Source organism: Anomaloglossus baeobatrachus, chromosome 3 (genome assembly GCF_048569485.1).
Source record: "Anomaloglossus baeobatrachus isolate aAnoBae1 chromosome 3, aAnoBae1.hap1, whole genome shotgun sequence".
In the NCBI taxonomy this organism is placed as follows: Eukaryota; Metazoa; Chordata; class Amphibia; order Anura; family Aromobatidae; genus Anomaloglossus; species Anomaloglossus baeobatrachus.
The window spans coordinates 24,754,447-24,772,290 of NC_134355.1; the positions used below are offsets into that span (position 1 = coordinate 24,754,447).

At 50.2% G+C, this 17,844-nt stretch overlaps 1 protein-coding gene and 1 pseudogene across 1 annotated transcript in view; one reads left to right on the forward strand and one right to left on the reverse strand.

Moving 5' to 3' along the window:
* The window catches only part of PARP1 (poly(ADP-ribose) polymerase 1), a 153,863-nt gene that overhangs the window by 20,327 nt on the left and 115,692 nt on the right, over positions 1–17,844 (forward strand). The window contains exons 2-4 of the mRNA XM_075339063.1: positions 3,843–4,005; positions 4,673–4,788; positions 5,599–5,816. Of these exons, the coding sequence (XP_075195178.1) occupies positions 3,843–4,005; positions 4,673–4,788; positions 5,599–5,816 (497 nt within the window). The remainder of the gene's footprint in view (positions 1–3,842; positions 4,006–4,672; positions 4,789–5,598; positions 5,817–17,844) is intronic.
* On the reverse strand, positions 16,154–17,182 carry LOC142295804 (adenosine receptor A1 pseudogene; annotated as a pseudogene).

Below are 17,844 nucleotides of genomic sequence, written 5' to 3' on the forward strand. Positions count from 1 at the left end.
ACCACTTTTCAGCCTGGCTGTCACACTTTATGTCCTCAGAGTTACCAACCCTGATCCTAGGAGACTTTAACATCCCCATGAACAGCCCCTCCTCCCCTTCTGCATCCCAGCTTCTATCTCTCACCACCTCCCTTGGCCTCTCACAGCTCTCATCCTCTGAGACACATGAAGATGGTAACACCCTTGACCTGGTCTTTATCCGCCTCTGCTCAATCTCTGACTTTGACAACTCACCTCTTCCCCTCTCTGACCACAACATCCTCTCCTTCAAGCTCACAAACCCTCGTCCGCCCCAGCACACTCCCACCAATCACACATTCAGAAACCTACAGGCCATCGATTCTCAGACACTTTCAGACTCTTTACACACATCACTGTCCCCTATATCCTCACTTTCCTGTCCTGATCTGGCTGTACAGCACTACAATGACACACTCAGGACTACGCTAGACCAAGTAGCGCCCCTCACCCTCAGAAAGACCAAACACAGAGTAAAACAGCCCTGGCTCACATCACAAACTCGATTTCTCCAGCGATGCTCCAGGAGCGCCGAACGCCTATGGAGGAAAACCCGCACACCAGAAAACTTCATCCACTACAAGTTCATGTTAAGGACCTATAACTATTCCCTTCACCTCGCCAAACAGACCTACTTCACCAACCTTGTTTCCTCACTTGCCAACAATCCAAAAAAACTCTTTGACACCTTTCACTCCCTCCTCAGTCCCAAAGTACAGACCCCTGTCACAGCCCTTCATGCTGATGACCTGGCCTCGTATTTCACAGAGAAAATTAAAAACATCCGCCAAGAGATCAGCTCCCAGCCACCAAGCCCTGTGAATCCCATCCCTCCCCATATTCCATCCAGCTCACTTTCCACATTTGACCCAGTCACAGAGGAGGAAGTCTCCAGGCTCCTATCCTCCTCTCGTCCTACAACTTGCCCTACTGATCCCTTCCCCACACCTCTACTCCAGTCCCTCTCTCCGGTTGTCGCCACTCACCTAACTAAAATCTTCAATCTCTCTCTCTCTTCGGGTATCTTCCCCTCCTCCCTCAAACACTCTATCATTACTCCATTATTAAAAAAACCTTCTCTCGATCCGTCCTGCACAAGCAACTACAGACCAGTCTCCAATCTCTCCTTCATCTCTAAACTCTTGGAGCGCCTGGTCTACTCTCGCCTCACCCGCTACCTCTCCTCTCACTCTCTTCTAGATCCTTTACAGTCTGGCTTCCGCCCTTTACACTCAACAGAAACTGCCCTTGTCAAAGTGACCAATGACCTATTGACAGCAAAACGTAACGGTGACCACTCTCTGCTTATTCTTCTTGACCTTTCTGCTGCCTTTGACACTGTTGACCACCATCTCCTTCTCTCTATGCTCCACTCTATCGGCCTAAAGGACACGGTTCTCTCCTGGTTCTCATCCTATCTTTCTGGCCGCTCATTCAGTGTATCATTTGCTGGCTCCACATCTTCTCCTCTTCCTCTCACTGTTGGGGTCCCTCAAGGTTCAGTCCTCGGCCCTCTTCTTTTCTCCCTCTACACTGCCCCAATTGGTCAGACCATCAGCAGATTTGGCTTTCAGTACCATCTTTATGCTGATGACACACAGCTATACACCTCCTCCCCTGAGCTCACCCCCGCTGTACTACAGAACACCAGTGACTGCCTGACTGCAGTTTGCAATGTCATGTCTGCTCTCTATCTGAAACTTAACCTTTCCAAAACTGAACTTCTTCTTTTCCCTCCATCTTCCAACTTTCCTCAACCTGACATCTCCCTCTCTGTGTGTGGCACAACGATAAGTCCTAGGCCGCAAGCCCGCTGCCTGGGGGTTATACTTGACACTGATCTCTCCTTCACCTCCCACATACAATCTCTTGCCCGCTCCTGCCGCTTGCACCTCAAGAACATCTCTAGAATCCGCCCCTTTCTCACAATGGAAACGACAAAAACCCTCACCGTGGCCCTGATCCACTCTCGCTTGGACTACTGTAACTCTCTATTAATTGGTCTCCCCCTAACTAGACTCTCTCCTCTACAGTCAATCCTTAATGCAGCAGCCAGGGTCACCTATCTGGCTAACCGCTACTCGGATGCCTCTGCTCTGTGCCAGTCATTGCACTGGCTGCCCATATATCATAGGATCCAATTCAAACTGCTTGTTCTCGCCCACAAAGCTCTCCACAGTGCAGCACCCCCCTACATCTCCACCCTCCTCTCTGTCTATCAGTCCACCCGTTCTCTACGCTCTGCAAGCGACTTTCGACTAACATCCACACTAATTCGAACCTCCCACTCCCGGATCCAAGACTTCTTCCGAGCTGCACCAACCCTCTGGAACGCTCTACCCCAAGACCAAGTTAGGACAAATCACAACTTACTCAGCTTCAGACGCACCCTAAAGACGCATCTTTTTAGGGCGGCCTATCACACTCCCTAATCAGATTCGATTCACATAGTCCCTCTACAACCTCTCACAACATAGCTCCACATCAAACTCCATGGCACCCAAAGGCATCTCAAGGCTCGGGCCCACTGGTCCAGGAAACCATTATCCAGCCCCATTTCCGTGAGATGGTTGGATTGTCATTGTAAATAAGCACTTGAACCTTGCCTCTCCCCCCATCTCATTGTAGATTGTAAGCTCTCACGAGCAGGGTTGTATTTTTTTCCCCTCTAAATATTGTATTTCTATAACTGTTACTTGTTTGTATATGATCCTCCTGAATTGTAAAGCGCTACGGAATATGTTGGCGCTATAGAAATAAAGATTATTATTATTATTATTATTATTGTCCTTGTCGCTGGTAAGCGCAAAGGGTCGCAAGCTTCCAAATCCACCCTGGCTCGATGGATCAAGGAACCAATTCTTGAAGCCTACCGTTCTGCTGGGCTTCCGGTTCCATCAGGGCTGAAGGCCCATTCTACCAGAGCCGTGGGTGCATCCTGGGCATTACGACACCAGGCTACGGCTCAACAGGTGTGCCAGGCGGCTACCTGGTCGAGCCTGCACACTTTCACCAAACATTATCAGGTGCATACCTATGCTTCGGCGGACGCCAGCCTAGGTAGAAGAGTCCTGCAGGCGGCAGTTGCCTCCTCGTAGGGGAGGGCTGTTTTGCAGCTCTAACTTGAGGTATTATTTTACCCACCCAGGGGCTGCTTTTGGACGTCCCAATCGTCTGGGTCTCCCAATGGAGCGCCGAAGAAGAAGGGAATTTTGTTACTTACCGTAAATTCCTTTTCTTCTAGCTCCAATTGGGAGACCCAGCACCCGCCCTGTTTCCTTCGGGATTTTTTGGTTTTTTCGGTACACATGTTGTTCATGTTGAACGGTTTCAGTTCTCCGATGTTCTTCGGATTGAATTTGTTTAAACCAGTTATTGGCTTTCCTCCTTCTTGCTTTAGCACTAAAACTGAGCAGCCCGTGATCCCACGGGGGGTGTATAGCCAGAAGGGGAGGGGCCTTACACTTTTTAGTGTAATGCTTTGTGTGGCCTCCGGAGGCAGTAGCTATACACCCAATCGTCTGGGTCTCCCAATAGGAGCTAGAAGAAAAGGAATTTACGGTAAGTAACAAAATTCCCTTCTTCTTCGGCGCTCCATTGGGAGACCCAGACGATTGGGACGTCCAAAAGCAGCCCCTGGGTGGGTAAAATAATACCTCAAGTTAGAGCTGCAAAACAGCCCTCCCCTACGAGGAGGCAACTGCCGCCTGCAGGACTCTTCTACCTAGGCTGGCGTCCGCCGAAGCATAGGTATGCACCTGATAATGTTTGGTAACAAGTAACAAAATTCCCTTCTTTTTTTTTTTTTCTATTTTCCCCTACAGTCCCCCATGTTTGATGGTAAGGTCCCCCACTGGCACCATTATTCCTGCTTCTGGAAACGGGCCCGAGTCCTGTCCAACGGGGAAATCGATGGCTTCACAGAACTGCGCTGGGAGGACCAGGAAAAGATCAAGAAGGCGATTGAGACCGGAGGAGTACCTGGCGGTATGTTGGAAGGGGGATCTGTGTAATAAAGCGGAAAGGTTCCACAGCTCTTGTTATGAGCTGAGCTTTTCGACTCTTTAAAGAGGACCTTTCAGCAAATTATTCATGTTAAACTACACACAAGAAGAAATAGTGGCTGTAGAGCAAAAAAAATATATATATATTATTATTATTAATATTTTATTTTTTTTTTCTTTCATTACATTTCACCATTAGCAATAAAAGTTAAAAAAAAAAATCCAAGTGGGCGTAACCAGAGAGCTTTTACTGGGGGAGTGTACTTCTTCTCCCTGTATGATGCTGGCCAATCATAAGCAGGCAGCAGTACACTAGAGAAAGAAGAGCACGCCCCCACAATAACTTAAAACAGGCTCATTGTGAGACGTGTATTGATAGTCTACTTTCCCTACTGTAGAGTGATGACAAGTGCTGGAGCAGAGCTGAGTTTAACTCACAGTTCTCATCCCCAGCAGTCAGTGTGGAGGGAGGGGCAGTGCTGCATAGTTGAGTTTCATTACAAACACTTCTGGTAGCTTTTATCTCATAGTGCTGCCAGCTATAAGGAGGTATCCACATACAAGGGGGATAAGAACATGTCCCTGCTATAGCTTAGAACAGGCTACTCCTGTGTGAGACATAATGACACTGTCCGCTCTCTTCTCTGCAGGACCCGGAGGTGAAGCGAAAGGTGGGAAAGGAAGTATGACGTTGAATGATTTTGCAGCTGAATATGCAAAATCCAACCGAAGCACCTGCAAAGGCTGCGAGGAAAAGATAGAGAAGGTAATGGGAATTAAAGTGGACTTCACAAAAAAAATAGGTCCTTTTCATTATATTTTTATGACTCTTAAGTCCATTTTCCTGATGTATGTCTCCAAATCCACTTTAGTGTTGAAAGAAGGTTCTTGATGCCACGACTAGGGAGAGCTCACTACATACAGATTTATACAGCCACCACTAGAGGGAACTCACTACATACAGATTTATACAGCCACCACTAGAGGGAGCTCACTACATACAGATTTATACAGCCACCACTAGAGGGAGCTCACTACATACAGATTTATACAGCCACCACTAGAGGGAGCTCACTACATACAGATTTATACAGCCACCACTAGGGGGAGCGCACTACATACAGATTTATACAGTCACCACTAGAGGGAGCGCACTACTTACAGATTTATACAGCCACCACTAGGGGGAGCTCACTACATACAGATTTATATAGCCACCACTAGGGGGAGCTCACTACATACAGATTTATACAGTCACCACTAGAGGCAGCTCACTACATAATATATACATCTATTAAGTCTGCATTCAGTGAGCTCTCCCTAGTGGTGATTGCAGGCACACAGAATTTTATTTGAAAATCCATTTTTTGAAAAATATCAAAGATGGCTCCAGTTTTGTTTTCCTAAGCTCCATCCTGTGTATTGCTGTGAGGCGGCTGGCTGCAGCAGAAGCCCTCCTCCTCCAATAGACCTGGGGTCCGGGACTGTATGAGGTTGTGTATGTGCTATAACTGGTCAGTGTCATATGGCGGTTCTATATGATTTGCTCGCTGACACGTGTAAGTTTCCTTTTCAGGGTCAGGTCAGATTGTCTAAAAAGAGTCTGGATGTGGAACGTCCTCAGCTGGGCATGATCGACCGCTGGTATCACCCGGATTGTTTTGTGAGCCGCAGGGAAGAACTTGGGTTCCTCGGCATATACAGCGCCAGCCAGATGAAAGGGTTCAGCATCCTGAATGCAGAAGACAAGGAGAGCCTGAAAGCCAAGCTCCCTGCAGTGAAGAGCGAGAGCGGGTATGTGCATGCCCTACCGGTAACACGGAGATCCGGTCTATGTAGTCCACAAACCGGTCAATTATATCATAAAGCTGTGCAGAGTTTAGTCACTAGGGATTCTCTGCTTCATCTCTGTGATCTTTTATGATTCACTGGCAGAATAGTGTGTGCAGCTCTGAGGTATAATACAGGATGTAACTCAGGATCAGTAATGTAATATCTGTACACAGTGACTGCACCAGCAGAATAGTGAGTGCAGCTCTGAGGTATAATACAGGATTTAACTCAGGATCAGTAATGTAATGTATGTACACAGTGACTGCACCAGCAGAATAGTGAGTGCAGCTCTGGAGTATAATACAGGATGTAACTCAGGATCAGTAATGTAATGTATGCACACAGTGACTGCACCAGCAGAATAGTGAGTGCAGCTCTGAGGTATAATACAGGATGTAACTCAGGATCAGTAATGTATGCACACAGTGACTGCACCAGCAGAATAGTGAGTGCAGCTCTGGAGGATAATACAGGAGGTAACTCAGGATCAGTACAGGATCAGTAATGTTTTACACTGCTCAAAAAAAAAAAAATAAGCTAACTCTTAAACTACACAATGTATCTCCAAGTCAATCCCACTTGTGTGAAATCGGCTTGTCCAGTTATGAAGCGACACTGATTGTGAATAAACTTCTCCTGCTGTTGTGCAAATGGAACAGAAAACAGGTAGAAATGATCGGCAATTAGTGAGACGCCTGTTATAAAAGAGCGGTTCTGCAGGTGGTGACCACAGACAATTTCTATGCGCTCATCCTTTTTGGCTGTTGTTTTGGTCACTTTTGCATGTTGTCTTTGCTCTCACCCCCTAGAGGTAACATGAGGTTATGTCTACAACACACAGACATTGCTCAGGTAGTGCAGCTCATCTAGGATGGCACATCAATGCGAATCGTGGCATGAAGGTTAGCTGTGTCTGTTAGCACAGTGTCCAGAGCGTATATCAGATACCAGGAGACAGGCCAGTACACCAGGAGATTGGGGGGAGGGGGGGGGGTGTAGGAGAACCACTGCCACCTCCTTTGTGCAAGGAGGAGCAGTCCTAGAGCCCTCTGCAAAATGATCTGCAGCTGACCACTAATATCCTTGTGTATGCGCAAACTATCAGAAACAGACTCCATGAGGTCCCTCGTCCAGAAGTGGGTGTTGTTCTTACAGCCCAACACTGTGCGGGGCGATTGGCATTTGCCAGAAAACAAATTGACAGATTCTCCATTGGTGCCCTGTGCTCTTAACGGTTGAGAGCAGGTTTACACTGAGCACATGTGACAGTCTGGAGACACCATGGAGAACGTTCTGCTGCCTGCAACAGCCTCCAGCATGACCGGTTTGGCAGTGGGACAGTAATGGTCTGGGGAGGCATGTCTTTGTAGGCTAATGAGCCCTCCATATGCTCGCCAGAGGTAGCTTGACTGCCATTAGATACCATAATGAGATCCTCAGACCCATTGTGAGGCCATATACAGGGGCAGTGGTTCTGGGTTCCTTCTGATGCATGACGATGCTAGGCCTCATGTGGCTCAGGTGTGTCAGCAGGTCCTGCATGATAAAGGTATTGATGCTATGGACTGGCCTGAGCATTCCCTGGACCTGAATCCAATCGAACACATCTGGAATATCATGTCTTATTCCATCCACCAATACCATGTTGCACCACAGATTGTCCAGGAGTTGACCGATGCTTTAATTCAGGTCTGGGAGGAGATTCTTGAGAATATCCGCCACCTCATCAGGAGCATGCCCAGGCATTGACGGGAGGTCATACAGTCACAAGGAGGCCACACACACTACTGAGCCTCATCAGGAGCATGCCCAGGCATTGACGGGAGGTCATACAGGCAAGTGGAGGCCACACACTACTGAGCCTCATCAGGAACATGCCCAGGCGTTGTAGGGAGGTCATACAGGCAAATGGAGGCCACACACACTACTGAGCCTCATCAGGAGCATGCCCAGGCATTGACGGGAGGTCATACAGGCATGTGGAGGCCACACACACTACTGAGCCTCATCCGGAGCATGCCCAGGCATTGACGGGAGGTCATACAGGCACGTGGAGGCCACACACACTACTGAGCCTCATCAGGAGCATGCCCAGGCATTGACGGGAGGTCATACAGGCACGTGGAGGCCACACACACTACTGAGCCTCATCCGGAGCATGCCCAGGCGTTGTAGGGAGGTCATACAGTCACATGGAGGCCACACACACTACTGAGCCTCATCAGGAGCATGCCCAGGTGTTGTAGGGAGGTCATACAGTCACATGGAGGCCATGCACACTTTAGGAGCCATCTTGGAGCCTTCTCATTTCCTTCTCTTGATGCATTTCCACTGTAGTTGGCTCTGCCTGTAATTTGATTTCCTGCTTTGATTTTGAGTGTCATTCCTCCTCCAGACCTCCATGGGGTATTTAATTTTTAGTTAAATTAATCATTTATTAATCATATCCCTGCGTTGCCTGGGATAGTAACTAAGTCTTGCCCTCGCCCCCTCTCTTCACCAATATCATATTACCTCACACATAGGCTTCTTACACGAAGAATGTCCTTCGTTGCCTATAGCAACCAATTGTAGCTCCTATTAATGACCTGTAGCAAAATAGAAGCAGAACTGTGATTTGGTTGCCATAGGCCACCTGATCAATATCCAGGGTAACTGTCAAAACAGCCAATTTCTTTGTCGCTCCATTGGGAGACCCAGACAATTGGGTGTATAGCTACTGCCTCCGGAGGACACACAAAGTATTACATTTAAAAGTGTAAAGCCCCTCCCCTCTGCTATACACCCCCCCGTGCATCACGGGCTCCTCAGTTTTTAAGCTTTGTGCGAAGGAGGCACACATGCAAGCATAGCTCCACAACTTAGTCAGCAGCAGCTGCTGACTATTTCGGATGGAAGAAAAGTGGGCCCATATAGGGCCCCCAGCATGCTCCCTTCTCACCCCACTCTGGTCGGGTGTTGTTAAGGTTGAGGTACCCATTGCGGGTACGGAGGCTGGAGCCCACATGCTGTTTTTTCCTTCCCCATCCCTGCAGGGCTCTGGGTGAAGTGGGATCCATAATCGGTCTCTAGACACTGGGACCGTGCTCCCTCCGCAGCCCCTGGGAATCTGCTGGACAGGAGCTGAGTATCGTCAGGGACATGGCCCTGCTACTGCGAGGTACTCTGTATCCCCTTGGGGACGGCGCATGGCGCTTGTGTCGTACACGCTGCAGCACTGCTGGGCGTGTTAGTGCGCCGGGACCGCGCTTGTGGCCGGCTGCGCTTACACTTTAGTCTCCGGCTTCTGCCTAGTAACGCATATTCCAGGTGCTCTGTGTCCCCGTTGGGACGGCGCATAAAGCACCTTGGGCACAGACGCTGCAGCGACTGCGGCGTGCGTGTGGGTCCGGGACTACCGCGCCGACCGTGCACTGCCGGTCGGCCGCGATTTCAACTTTAATCCCCGGCTTTTTGCGGCCTAGTATGGGATTCTCCCGCCCTCAGACCTGCCAGTCAGGAAAAAGGGCGGGACGGTCGGTGTGACGCCGACAGTGAGGGCTGTAGTACATAGAGCTGTCCTCCGCCCCCCTCACTACCCACGCTGAGGCACCAGATTCCCGCACTTTTGTGTGAACACGCCCAGGCCTCCCTCCTCCTCAGAGAACGCCGTCAGCCATGTTTTTTCAACACCTTCTGGCTGCAGCTGAGGGAGATCCGGGTCAGAGAATCTGAGGGCTACAAGCCACATCCGCAGCCCCTGCCGGAGACTGAGTATCGTCAGGGACACCCTGCAGCTACAGGTACTCTGTGTCCCCGTTGGCACGGTGCCTGAAGCACCTTGGCCTCAGACGCAGCTGCGATTGCGGTGGGCATTCTTTGTCCGGGACTACCGCGCCGACCATGCATGTTTGCCGGCCGCGGTTTTACTTGAATCCCCGGCTTTTGCGGCCTAGTGGGTTAACACTCCCGCCCCTGAGCCTCCCAGTCAGGGAGAGGGGCGGGAGGGTCGGTGGGTTGCCGACAGTGAGGGCTGGAGCACACCTCGCTGTCCTCCGCCCCCCCGCACTGATCCCTATAGACCACCGGATTCCTGCAGACACCTGCATCATAACGTAGGGAGGGCTGGAGCATACGTTGCTATCCTCCTTCCCCCTCACTGAGCACTGGGCAGTTTTTCAAGGGTGGTCTTCCTAGGGTGTTGTCACCCCCTGGGTGCCGCAGTGTGTGTGTATGTATATATATATATAGACACATATATATAATATATATATATATATGATTTCACTGTTCGGCAGCATTATTGTTTTTGGCTGTATACCCTCACTGATTACTCTGCGGACGACAGGCTGTTGTCTGCTCTTAAAGAGTAAGGGTGCCAAAACACTGGCTTATTTTAACCTCTTGTGCGCCTATATTACAGGCACTGCACAGATAACAGCTTCGCCGGCGTTCCCGGTCCAAGCGGCAGGGACAGAGTTACAGCTTGCTAAGAAACTCTCTGGGTCATTTTCCCTATCCATGTCTCAGGCTATGGACAAGTGGTCGGCTAAGAGACTAAGAGTTTGCAGTCCAGACCGGTCCCTTAAACAGGCCCCGGGCACTGCGAGATCGCCCCAGGCCTCTGTCGGTCTGCGACGAAGCGTGTTCCTGGGGTGGCCTCTAGTTATGACGTGGGGTACTCCGGCACGAACCGCAGTCCCAGTCCGGCTAAGCAGCCTTGCTTGGAATCTTCCCCGACTTCTTCAAGGGTTGAGGACCCTCTAGAGGATGGGGCGCAGGTTGCAACCCAGGACTCTGTCCGGACGTGGCTCTAAACGTCTTATAACAGTGGCTGACGGGTCCACGCTCAAAAATGCCACGGACAGACAGATAGAACTCCTAATGAGATCCATCTATGACGCTATCGGCGCGTCCTTTGCTCCGGCATTCGCAGCCGTATGGGCACTCCGAGCTATCTCAGCTGGTCAGGCGCAAATTGACGCACTTACACGTACGTCTGCGCCGCAGGTGGCGTCCATAACCTCTCAAACATCGGCATTTGCGTCCTACGCTATTAATGCTGTCCTGGACTCTGCGAGCCGTACGGCGGTTGCAGCCGACAATTCGGTGGCAATACGCAGGGCCTTGTGGCTACGGGAATGGATTCGGCTTCCAAAAAGTGCTTAACTGGTTTGCCATTTTCTGGCGACCGCTTGTTTGGTGAGAGATTGGATGAAATCATCAAACAATCCAAGGGAAAGGAAACATCCTTACCCCAGGCCAAACCAAAAACACCCCAACAGAGGAGGAGACAGTCGAGGTTTCGGTCCTTTCGGGGTACGGGCAGGTCCCAATTCTCCTCGTCCAAAAGGCCTCAGAAGGATCAGAGGAACTCCGACGCATGGCGGTCTAAATCACGCCCTAAAAAGACCGCCGGAGGTGCCGCTACTAAGGCGGCTTCCTCATGACTTACGGCCTCCTCACACCGCATCCTCGGTCGGTGGCAGGCTCTCCCGCTTTTGCGACACCTGGCTGCCACAAGTAAATGAGCGTTGGGTGAGAGACATTTTGTCTCACGGTTACAGGATAGAGTTCAGCTCTCGTCCTCCGACTCGATTCTTCAGAACATCTCCGCCTCCCGAGCGAGCCGAGGCTCTTCTGCAGGCGGTGGGCATTCTGAAAGCAGAAGGAGTGGTGGTCCCGGTTCCTCTTCAGCAACAGGGTCACGGTTTCTACTCCAACCTGTTTGTGGTTCCAAAGAAGGACGGGTCCTTCCGTCCTGTTTTGGACCTAAAACTGCTCAACAAACACGTAAGGACCAGGCGGTTCCGGATGGACTCCCTCCGCTCCGTCATCGCCTCAATGTTCCAAGGACATTTCCTAGCATCGATAGATATCAAGGATGCTTATCGCCACGTACCAATTGCTCCAGAGCATCAGCGCTTCTTGCGCTTCGCCATAAAAGACGAACACCTTCAGTTCGCGGCACTGCCGTTCGGCCTGGCGACAGCCCCAAGAGTTTTCACCAAGGTCATGGCTACAGTAGTTGCGGTCCTCCACTCTCAGGGTCACTCAGTGATACCTTACTTAGACGATCTGCTGGTCAAGGCACCCTCTCAAGAGGCATGCCAACACAGCCTCAACGTTACTCTGGAGATTCTCCAGAGTTTCGGGTGGATCATCAATTTTCCAAAGTCAAATCTGACACCGGTCCAATCGCTGACATATCTTGGCATGGAGTTTCATACTCTTCCAGCGATAGTGAAGCTTCCGCTGGACAAACAGCGTTCACTACTGACAGGGGTGCAATCTCTCCTTCAAGGTCGGTCGCACCCCTTGAGGCGCCTCATGCACTTCCTGGGGAAGATGGTGGCAGCAATGGAAGCAGTCCCTTTCGCGCAGTTTCACCTGCATCCACTTCAATGGGACATCCTACGCAAGTGGGACAGGATGCCGACGTCCCTAGACAGGGACGTCTCTCTCTCTCAGGCAACCAAAGCTTCCCTTCGGGGGTGGCTTCTTCCCACCTCATTATCGAAGGGAAAATCCTTCCTACCCCCATCCTGGGCGGTGGTCACGACGGACGCGAGTCTGTCAGGGTGGGGAGCAGTTTTTCTCCACCACAGGGCTCAGGGTACGTGGACTCAGCAACAGTCCTCACTTCAGATCAATGTTCTGGAGATCGGGGCAGTGTATCTTGCCCTAAAAGCGTTCCAGCAGTGGCTGGAAGGCAAGCAGATCCGACTTCAGTCGGACAACTCCACAGCGGTGGCTTACATTAACCACCAAGGTGGGACACGCAGTCGGCAAGCCTTCCAGGAAGTCCGGCGGATTCTGCTGTGGGTGGAAACCACAGCATCCACCATATCCGCAGTTCACATCCCGGGCGTAGAAAACTGGGAAGCAGACTTTCTCAGTCACCAGGGCATGGACGCAGGGGAATGGTCCCTTCACCCGGACGTGTTTCAGGAGATCTGTTGCTGCTGGGGGATGCCGGACGTCGACCTAATGGCGTCACGGCACAACAACAAGGTCCCAACATTCATGGCTCGATCTCAAGATCACAGGGCTCTGGCGGCAGACGCCTTAGTTCAGGATTGGTCGCAGTTTCGGCTTCCTTATGTGTTTCCTCCTCTGGCACTGTTGCCCAGAGTGTTACGCAAGATCAGGGCCGACTGCCGCCGCGCCTCCTCGTCGCTCCAGACTGGCCGTGGAGGTCGTGGTACCCGGACCTGTGGCATCTCACGGTCGGCCAACCGTGGGCACTGCCAGACCGACCAGATTTGCTGTCTCAAGGGCCGTTTTTCCATCTGAATTCTGCGGCCCTCAACCTGACTGTGTGGCCATTGAGTCCTGGATCCTAGCGTCTTCAGGATTATCTCAAGAGGTCATTGCCACTATGAGACAGGCTAGGAAAACAACGTCCGCCAAGATCAACCACAGGACGTGGAAAATATTCCTGTCGTGGTGCTCTGCTCAGGGGTTTTTCTCCCTGGCCATTTGCCTTGCCCACTTTTCTGTCCTTCTTCAATCCGGATTGGAAAAGGGTTTGTCGTGAGGGATATTTCGCTCACATGTCTTTCGCAGAAAGTGGTTTTTCTAGTAGCAGTCACCTCACTTCGGAGAGTGTCTGAGTTGGCAGCGTTATCATGCAAAGCTCCTTTCCTGCTGTTTCACCATGACAAGGTGGTTCCGCGTCCGGTTCCGGAATTCCTCCATAACGTGGTATTCCCTTTTCATCTCAATCAGGACATCTCCTTACCCTCGTGTCCTCATCCAGTTCACCGATGTGAAAAGGATTTGCTCTTGTTAGGTCTGGTGAGAGCACTCAGACTCTACATTTCTCGTACGGCGCCCCTGCGCCGCTCGGATGCGCTCTTTGTCCTTGTCGCTGGCCAGCGTAAAGGGTCGCAGGCTTTCAAGTCAACTTGGCTCAGTGGATCAAGGAACCAATTCTTGAAGCCTACCGTTCTGCTGGGCTTCCGGTCCCTTCAGGCTGGAGGCCCATTCCGCCAGAGCCATGGGTGCGTCCTGGGCATTGCTGCACCAGGCTACGGCTCGGCAGGTGTGTCAGGCGACTACCTGGTCGAGTCTGCACACTTTCACGAAGCACTATCTAGTGCATACCTACGCTTCGGCAGATGCCAGCTGAGGGAGCCGGGTCTTTCAGGCGGCGGTGGTCCACCTGTAGGAAGGAGCCGTTTTACGGCTCTTTTATCGAGGTATTCTTTTACCCACCCAGGGACTGCTTTTGGACGTCCCAATTGTCTGGGTCTCCCAATGGAGCGACAAAGAAGAAGGGAATTTTGTTTACTTACCGTAAATTCCTTTTCTTATAGCTCCAATTGGGAGACCCAGCACCCGCCCCTGTGCCCTTCGGGCTGTTGTTTTCTTTGTGTACACATGTTGTTCATATTGAATTGTTCTTGGTTATGGTTTCAGTTCTCCGAACATCCTTCGGATTGAATTTACCTTAGACCAATTTATAAGTTTCCTCCTTCCTGCTTTTGCACCAAAACTGAGGAGCCCGTGATGCACGGGAGGGTGTATAGCAGAGGGGAGGGGCTTTACACTTTTAAGTGTTAGGCTATGTTCACACTAGAAAAATGATTTTTCTTAAGAAATTTCTTAAGAGTGCACCTGTGTTAAAAAACGCACCAAAAACGCACCTGCGTTTTTGCCGCGTTTTCGGTGCGTTTTTGGTGCGTTTTAGGTCCGTTTTTGGTGCGTTTTTACCGCTGGTTGCTCCCTGCGTTATTGTGCCAATTATCTATGGCAAAAAACGCAGTTAGCTGCAGAAAAGAAGTGACATGCTCATTCTTAAGAAAATCTACTGAAAGAATTTTCTTAAGAAAAAAACGCAGTGTGTGCACAGCTAATTTTTTTTGCCATAGGTTTTGCTGGGGAATGTCTGCAGAAAGGTTACAAGAATTTCTCAAGAAATTTCTGCAGCAAAAACGGACCAAAAACGCAGGTAAAAAACGCAGTGTGTGAACACAGCCTAATACTTTGTGTGTCCTCCGGAGGCAGTAGCTATACACCCAATTGTCTGGGTCTCCCAATTGGAGCTAGAAGAAAAGGAATTTACGGTAAGTAAACAAAATTCCCTTCATATTGCCACAAACTGTGTGTGTGTGTGTGTGTGTGTGTGTGTGTGTGTGTGTGTGTGTGTCTCTGGCCATAATAGGAGTCTATAATAACAGACCTGTTCCCAGCTCCATTGATTTTAATCTAAGCATGTTTTTTGGCACACACACACAAATATTTCCTTTTGAGGTCTTGGATGGGGTATTTCAGTGTTCCCTTTATTTTTTGAGCAGTGTATGTTAAAGTGGATAAATTCAAAGTCTACGTTTTTTGTGGGTTACAGCATCATGGGCTCAGCAATGGCTGCAATTAGTTATTGTTAAACTAGTAACACAAATAATTTTTTATTTGTTATTTTCGAGACTTAATTGGACTTCATTAATACAATATGAATGCGGTCACAGAGATTCTCGCACCTGTTCACACTACTTGTATGGGACACGGACACAGTGATGGTCTAAGACCCACGCAGTCACATTGACGTACTGAGGTAGATGATATAAGAAGCCCTGAGTCTTAAAATAAAGTGATCCTCATAAGGTATCCCTATACTATATCCCAATAATTACCGTATTATTTGGATTATAAAACGCACTTTTCCTCCCACAAATTTGAGAGGAAAATGAGGGGTGCGTTTTATAATAGGAATGTAGCTTACTGGGAAGGGAAGAATGCACGCTCTGCTGGGGCTGCGGGCATTGTGCTGGCTGTGTGGAGCAGGGCGGTGCGGCGGGTGTCCTATATGCTCAGTTGGACGTCAAAGAAATGGCGCCCGGAGTCGGCATATGCACACATGGAGCTCTCAGTTCAAAATCTCATCTGCGCACGTGCTTCCTCTGGGCCATTGATCTCCCAGCAGTGGACTTAAGGTAAATGATGCCCGGATGTGGCGCGTACACAGATGAGATCTCGGCTTGTGATTGAGCCAAGAGCTCAATCTGCGCAGGCGCCGACTCTGAGCGCCATTACTTTGAAGCCAGCACTGCTGACAGAACATCTGGGACACCTGCCGCACCGTCCTGCTCCACACAGCCAGCACTCCACCCGCAGCTAGCAGCGCCAGCAGCATCGCCTTACTCCAGCACCGCCTCTGCCTCCTGTGGCCCCACTCCACCACCGCTGCCGCACCCCCTCCGGTAAGACACCGCCGAAGTATAAGATGGACTCCGTGTTTTGTTTTTTTTTTTCTCTAAAGTTGGGGTGCGTCTTATAATCAAGTGCGTCTTTATAAAATGAAAAATACAATGTCATCAGTGCAGATGAGCAATGGAGGCCTGATTCTGACGTTTGCTCGGGGTGACTGCCCCGTCCCTGCACAGGAAGACTTTCTTGAAGGTCTTCCGGAAGGATTTCAGCTTGTACACGTACATGATGGGGTTGAGGGCAGAGTTGGCATGGGTGAGGATGATCCCTATATCCAGGATGACCGGGGGGATGTAGCACTCCGGGCAGAGCAGGCTGATGCCGTTCATCACGTGCAGAGGAGCCCAGCATAACATGAAGAAGAAGATGATGGTGAAGAGCGAGGTGGCGGTCTTGAACTCCTTCATCCCTGCGCTTTGTTTGCCGGCGTTGCCCTGTTGCATTCCCGCCACTGTGCCGTGCAGCTGCTTCCTCACCGCAACATAAATCTGGGTATAGATGACGAGCATAATTATCACCGGCAAGTAGAAGAAAACCAAGGAAAATAAGTACACCAGATAGGTCATGTCAATGACGTGGACAAAGATGCAATATCCGTGCTTCGGCCGGGGCTTGTGCCAACCCATCAGGGGCATCAGGCCGCAAAGAAAAGCAACGATCCAGGCCGTGATGATGAGGATTAGCGTGTTACTAGGGGTCATTATACTCTTGTACCTCAGGGGGTTGAGGATGGCGATGTAGCGGTCCACGGAGATGGCGAGGAGGCTGAAGGTGGAGCTCATGGTCAGCATGATCAAGATGGACAGCATGAGCAGGCAAAGCTCCAGGTTGTATCGGGGGATGCCCATGAACGTCAGGATGGCACACGGGATGGCGAACGCTCCCACACACACATCCGCCACCGACAGGGACACCAGGAAGTAGTTGGTCACCGTCCACAGCCTCCGGTCTTGCATGACGGCGACGCAGACCAAGACGTTGCCTAATGCTGCGGTGACGGCGATCACGATCTCTGCGGTCGTGTAAGGGATGTTCAGCGTGAATATGAAGGTGATAATGGCGGTCTCACTGACGTTCATCATGCGGTTGTGCTGAGGATAGAAGGATGGCGTTAGATGATGACACTGTAACATCATGCCTTCTGACGATAATGATGATTTTATTTCTATAGCACCAACATATTAAAAACATGGGGGCTAGGTATTAGATTGTCCGTGGTATTGCATTCCAAAAAACTGGTGCAGCACAAGAGAAGTCTTGGAGACTGAAGTGGAAGATTAGAATTATGGATAGTCTTAGATCAGTTGCAGAATGGAAACGATGAGGAGGAGATGTAGGGCGGTGCCGAAGTTTGTAGAACTTTGTGGGTGAGAGTGATATGTTTGTATTGTATTCTGTAGCAGATGGGTAACCAGTGCAATGACGGGCACAGTGTGGAGGTGTCAGTGTAATGGCTGGTGAGGAATATGATCCTAGCTGCTGTATTCAGGTCTGATTGCAGTGGAGAAAGTTTGGTTAGAGGGAGGTCAATCTGTAAAGTTGTAGTAATAAAGACGAGAATGAGTAAGACATTTTCTAGTGTCAGAGGTGAGAAAAGGTCGGATTCTGGAGAGGTTTTTTAGATGCAGGTAACATGAGCAAATGATTGGATAAATGGAATAAAGGAAAGTTCTGTGTCAGATATGACCCCAACCCAGAGAGTGTGCTGCTTGGGCGTTATGGTTGAACCGCCCAAGGAAATTGCCATTTTTCGCGGCACGGTGGCTCAGTGGTTAGCACTGTAGTCTTGCAGTGCTGG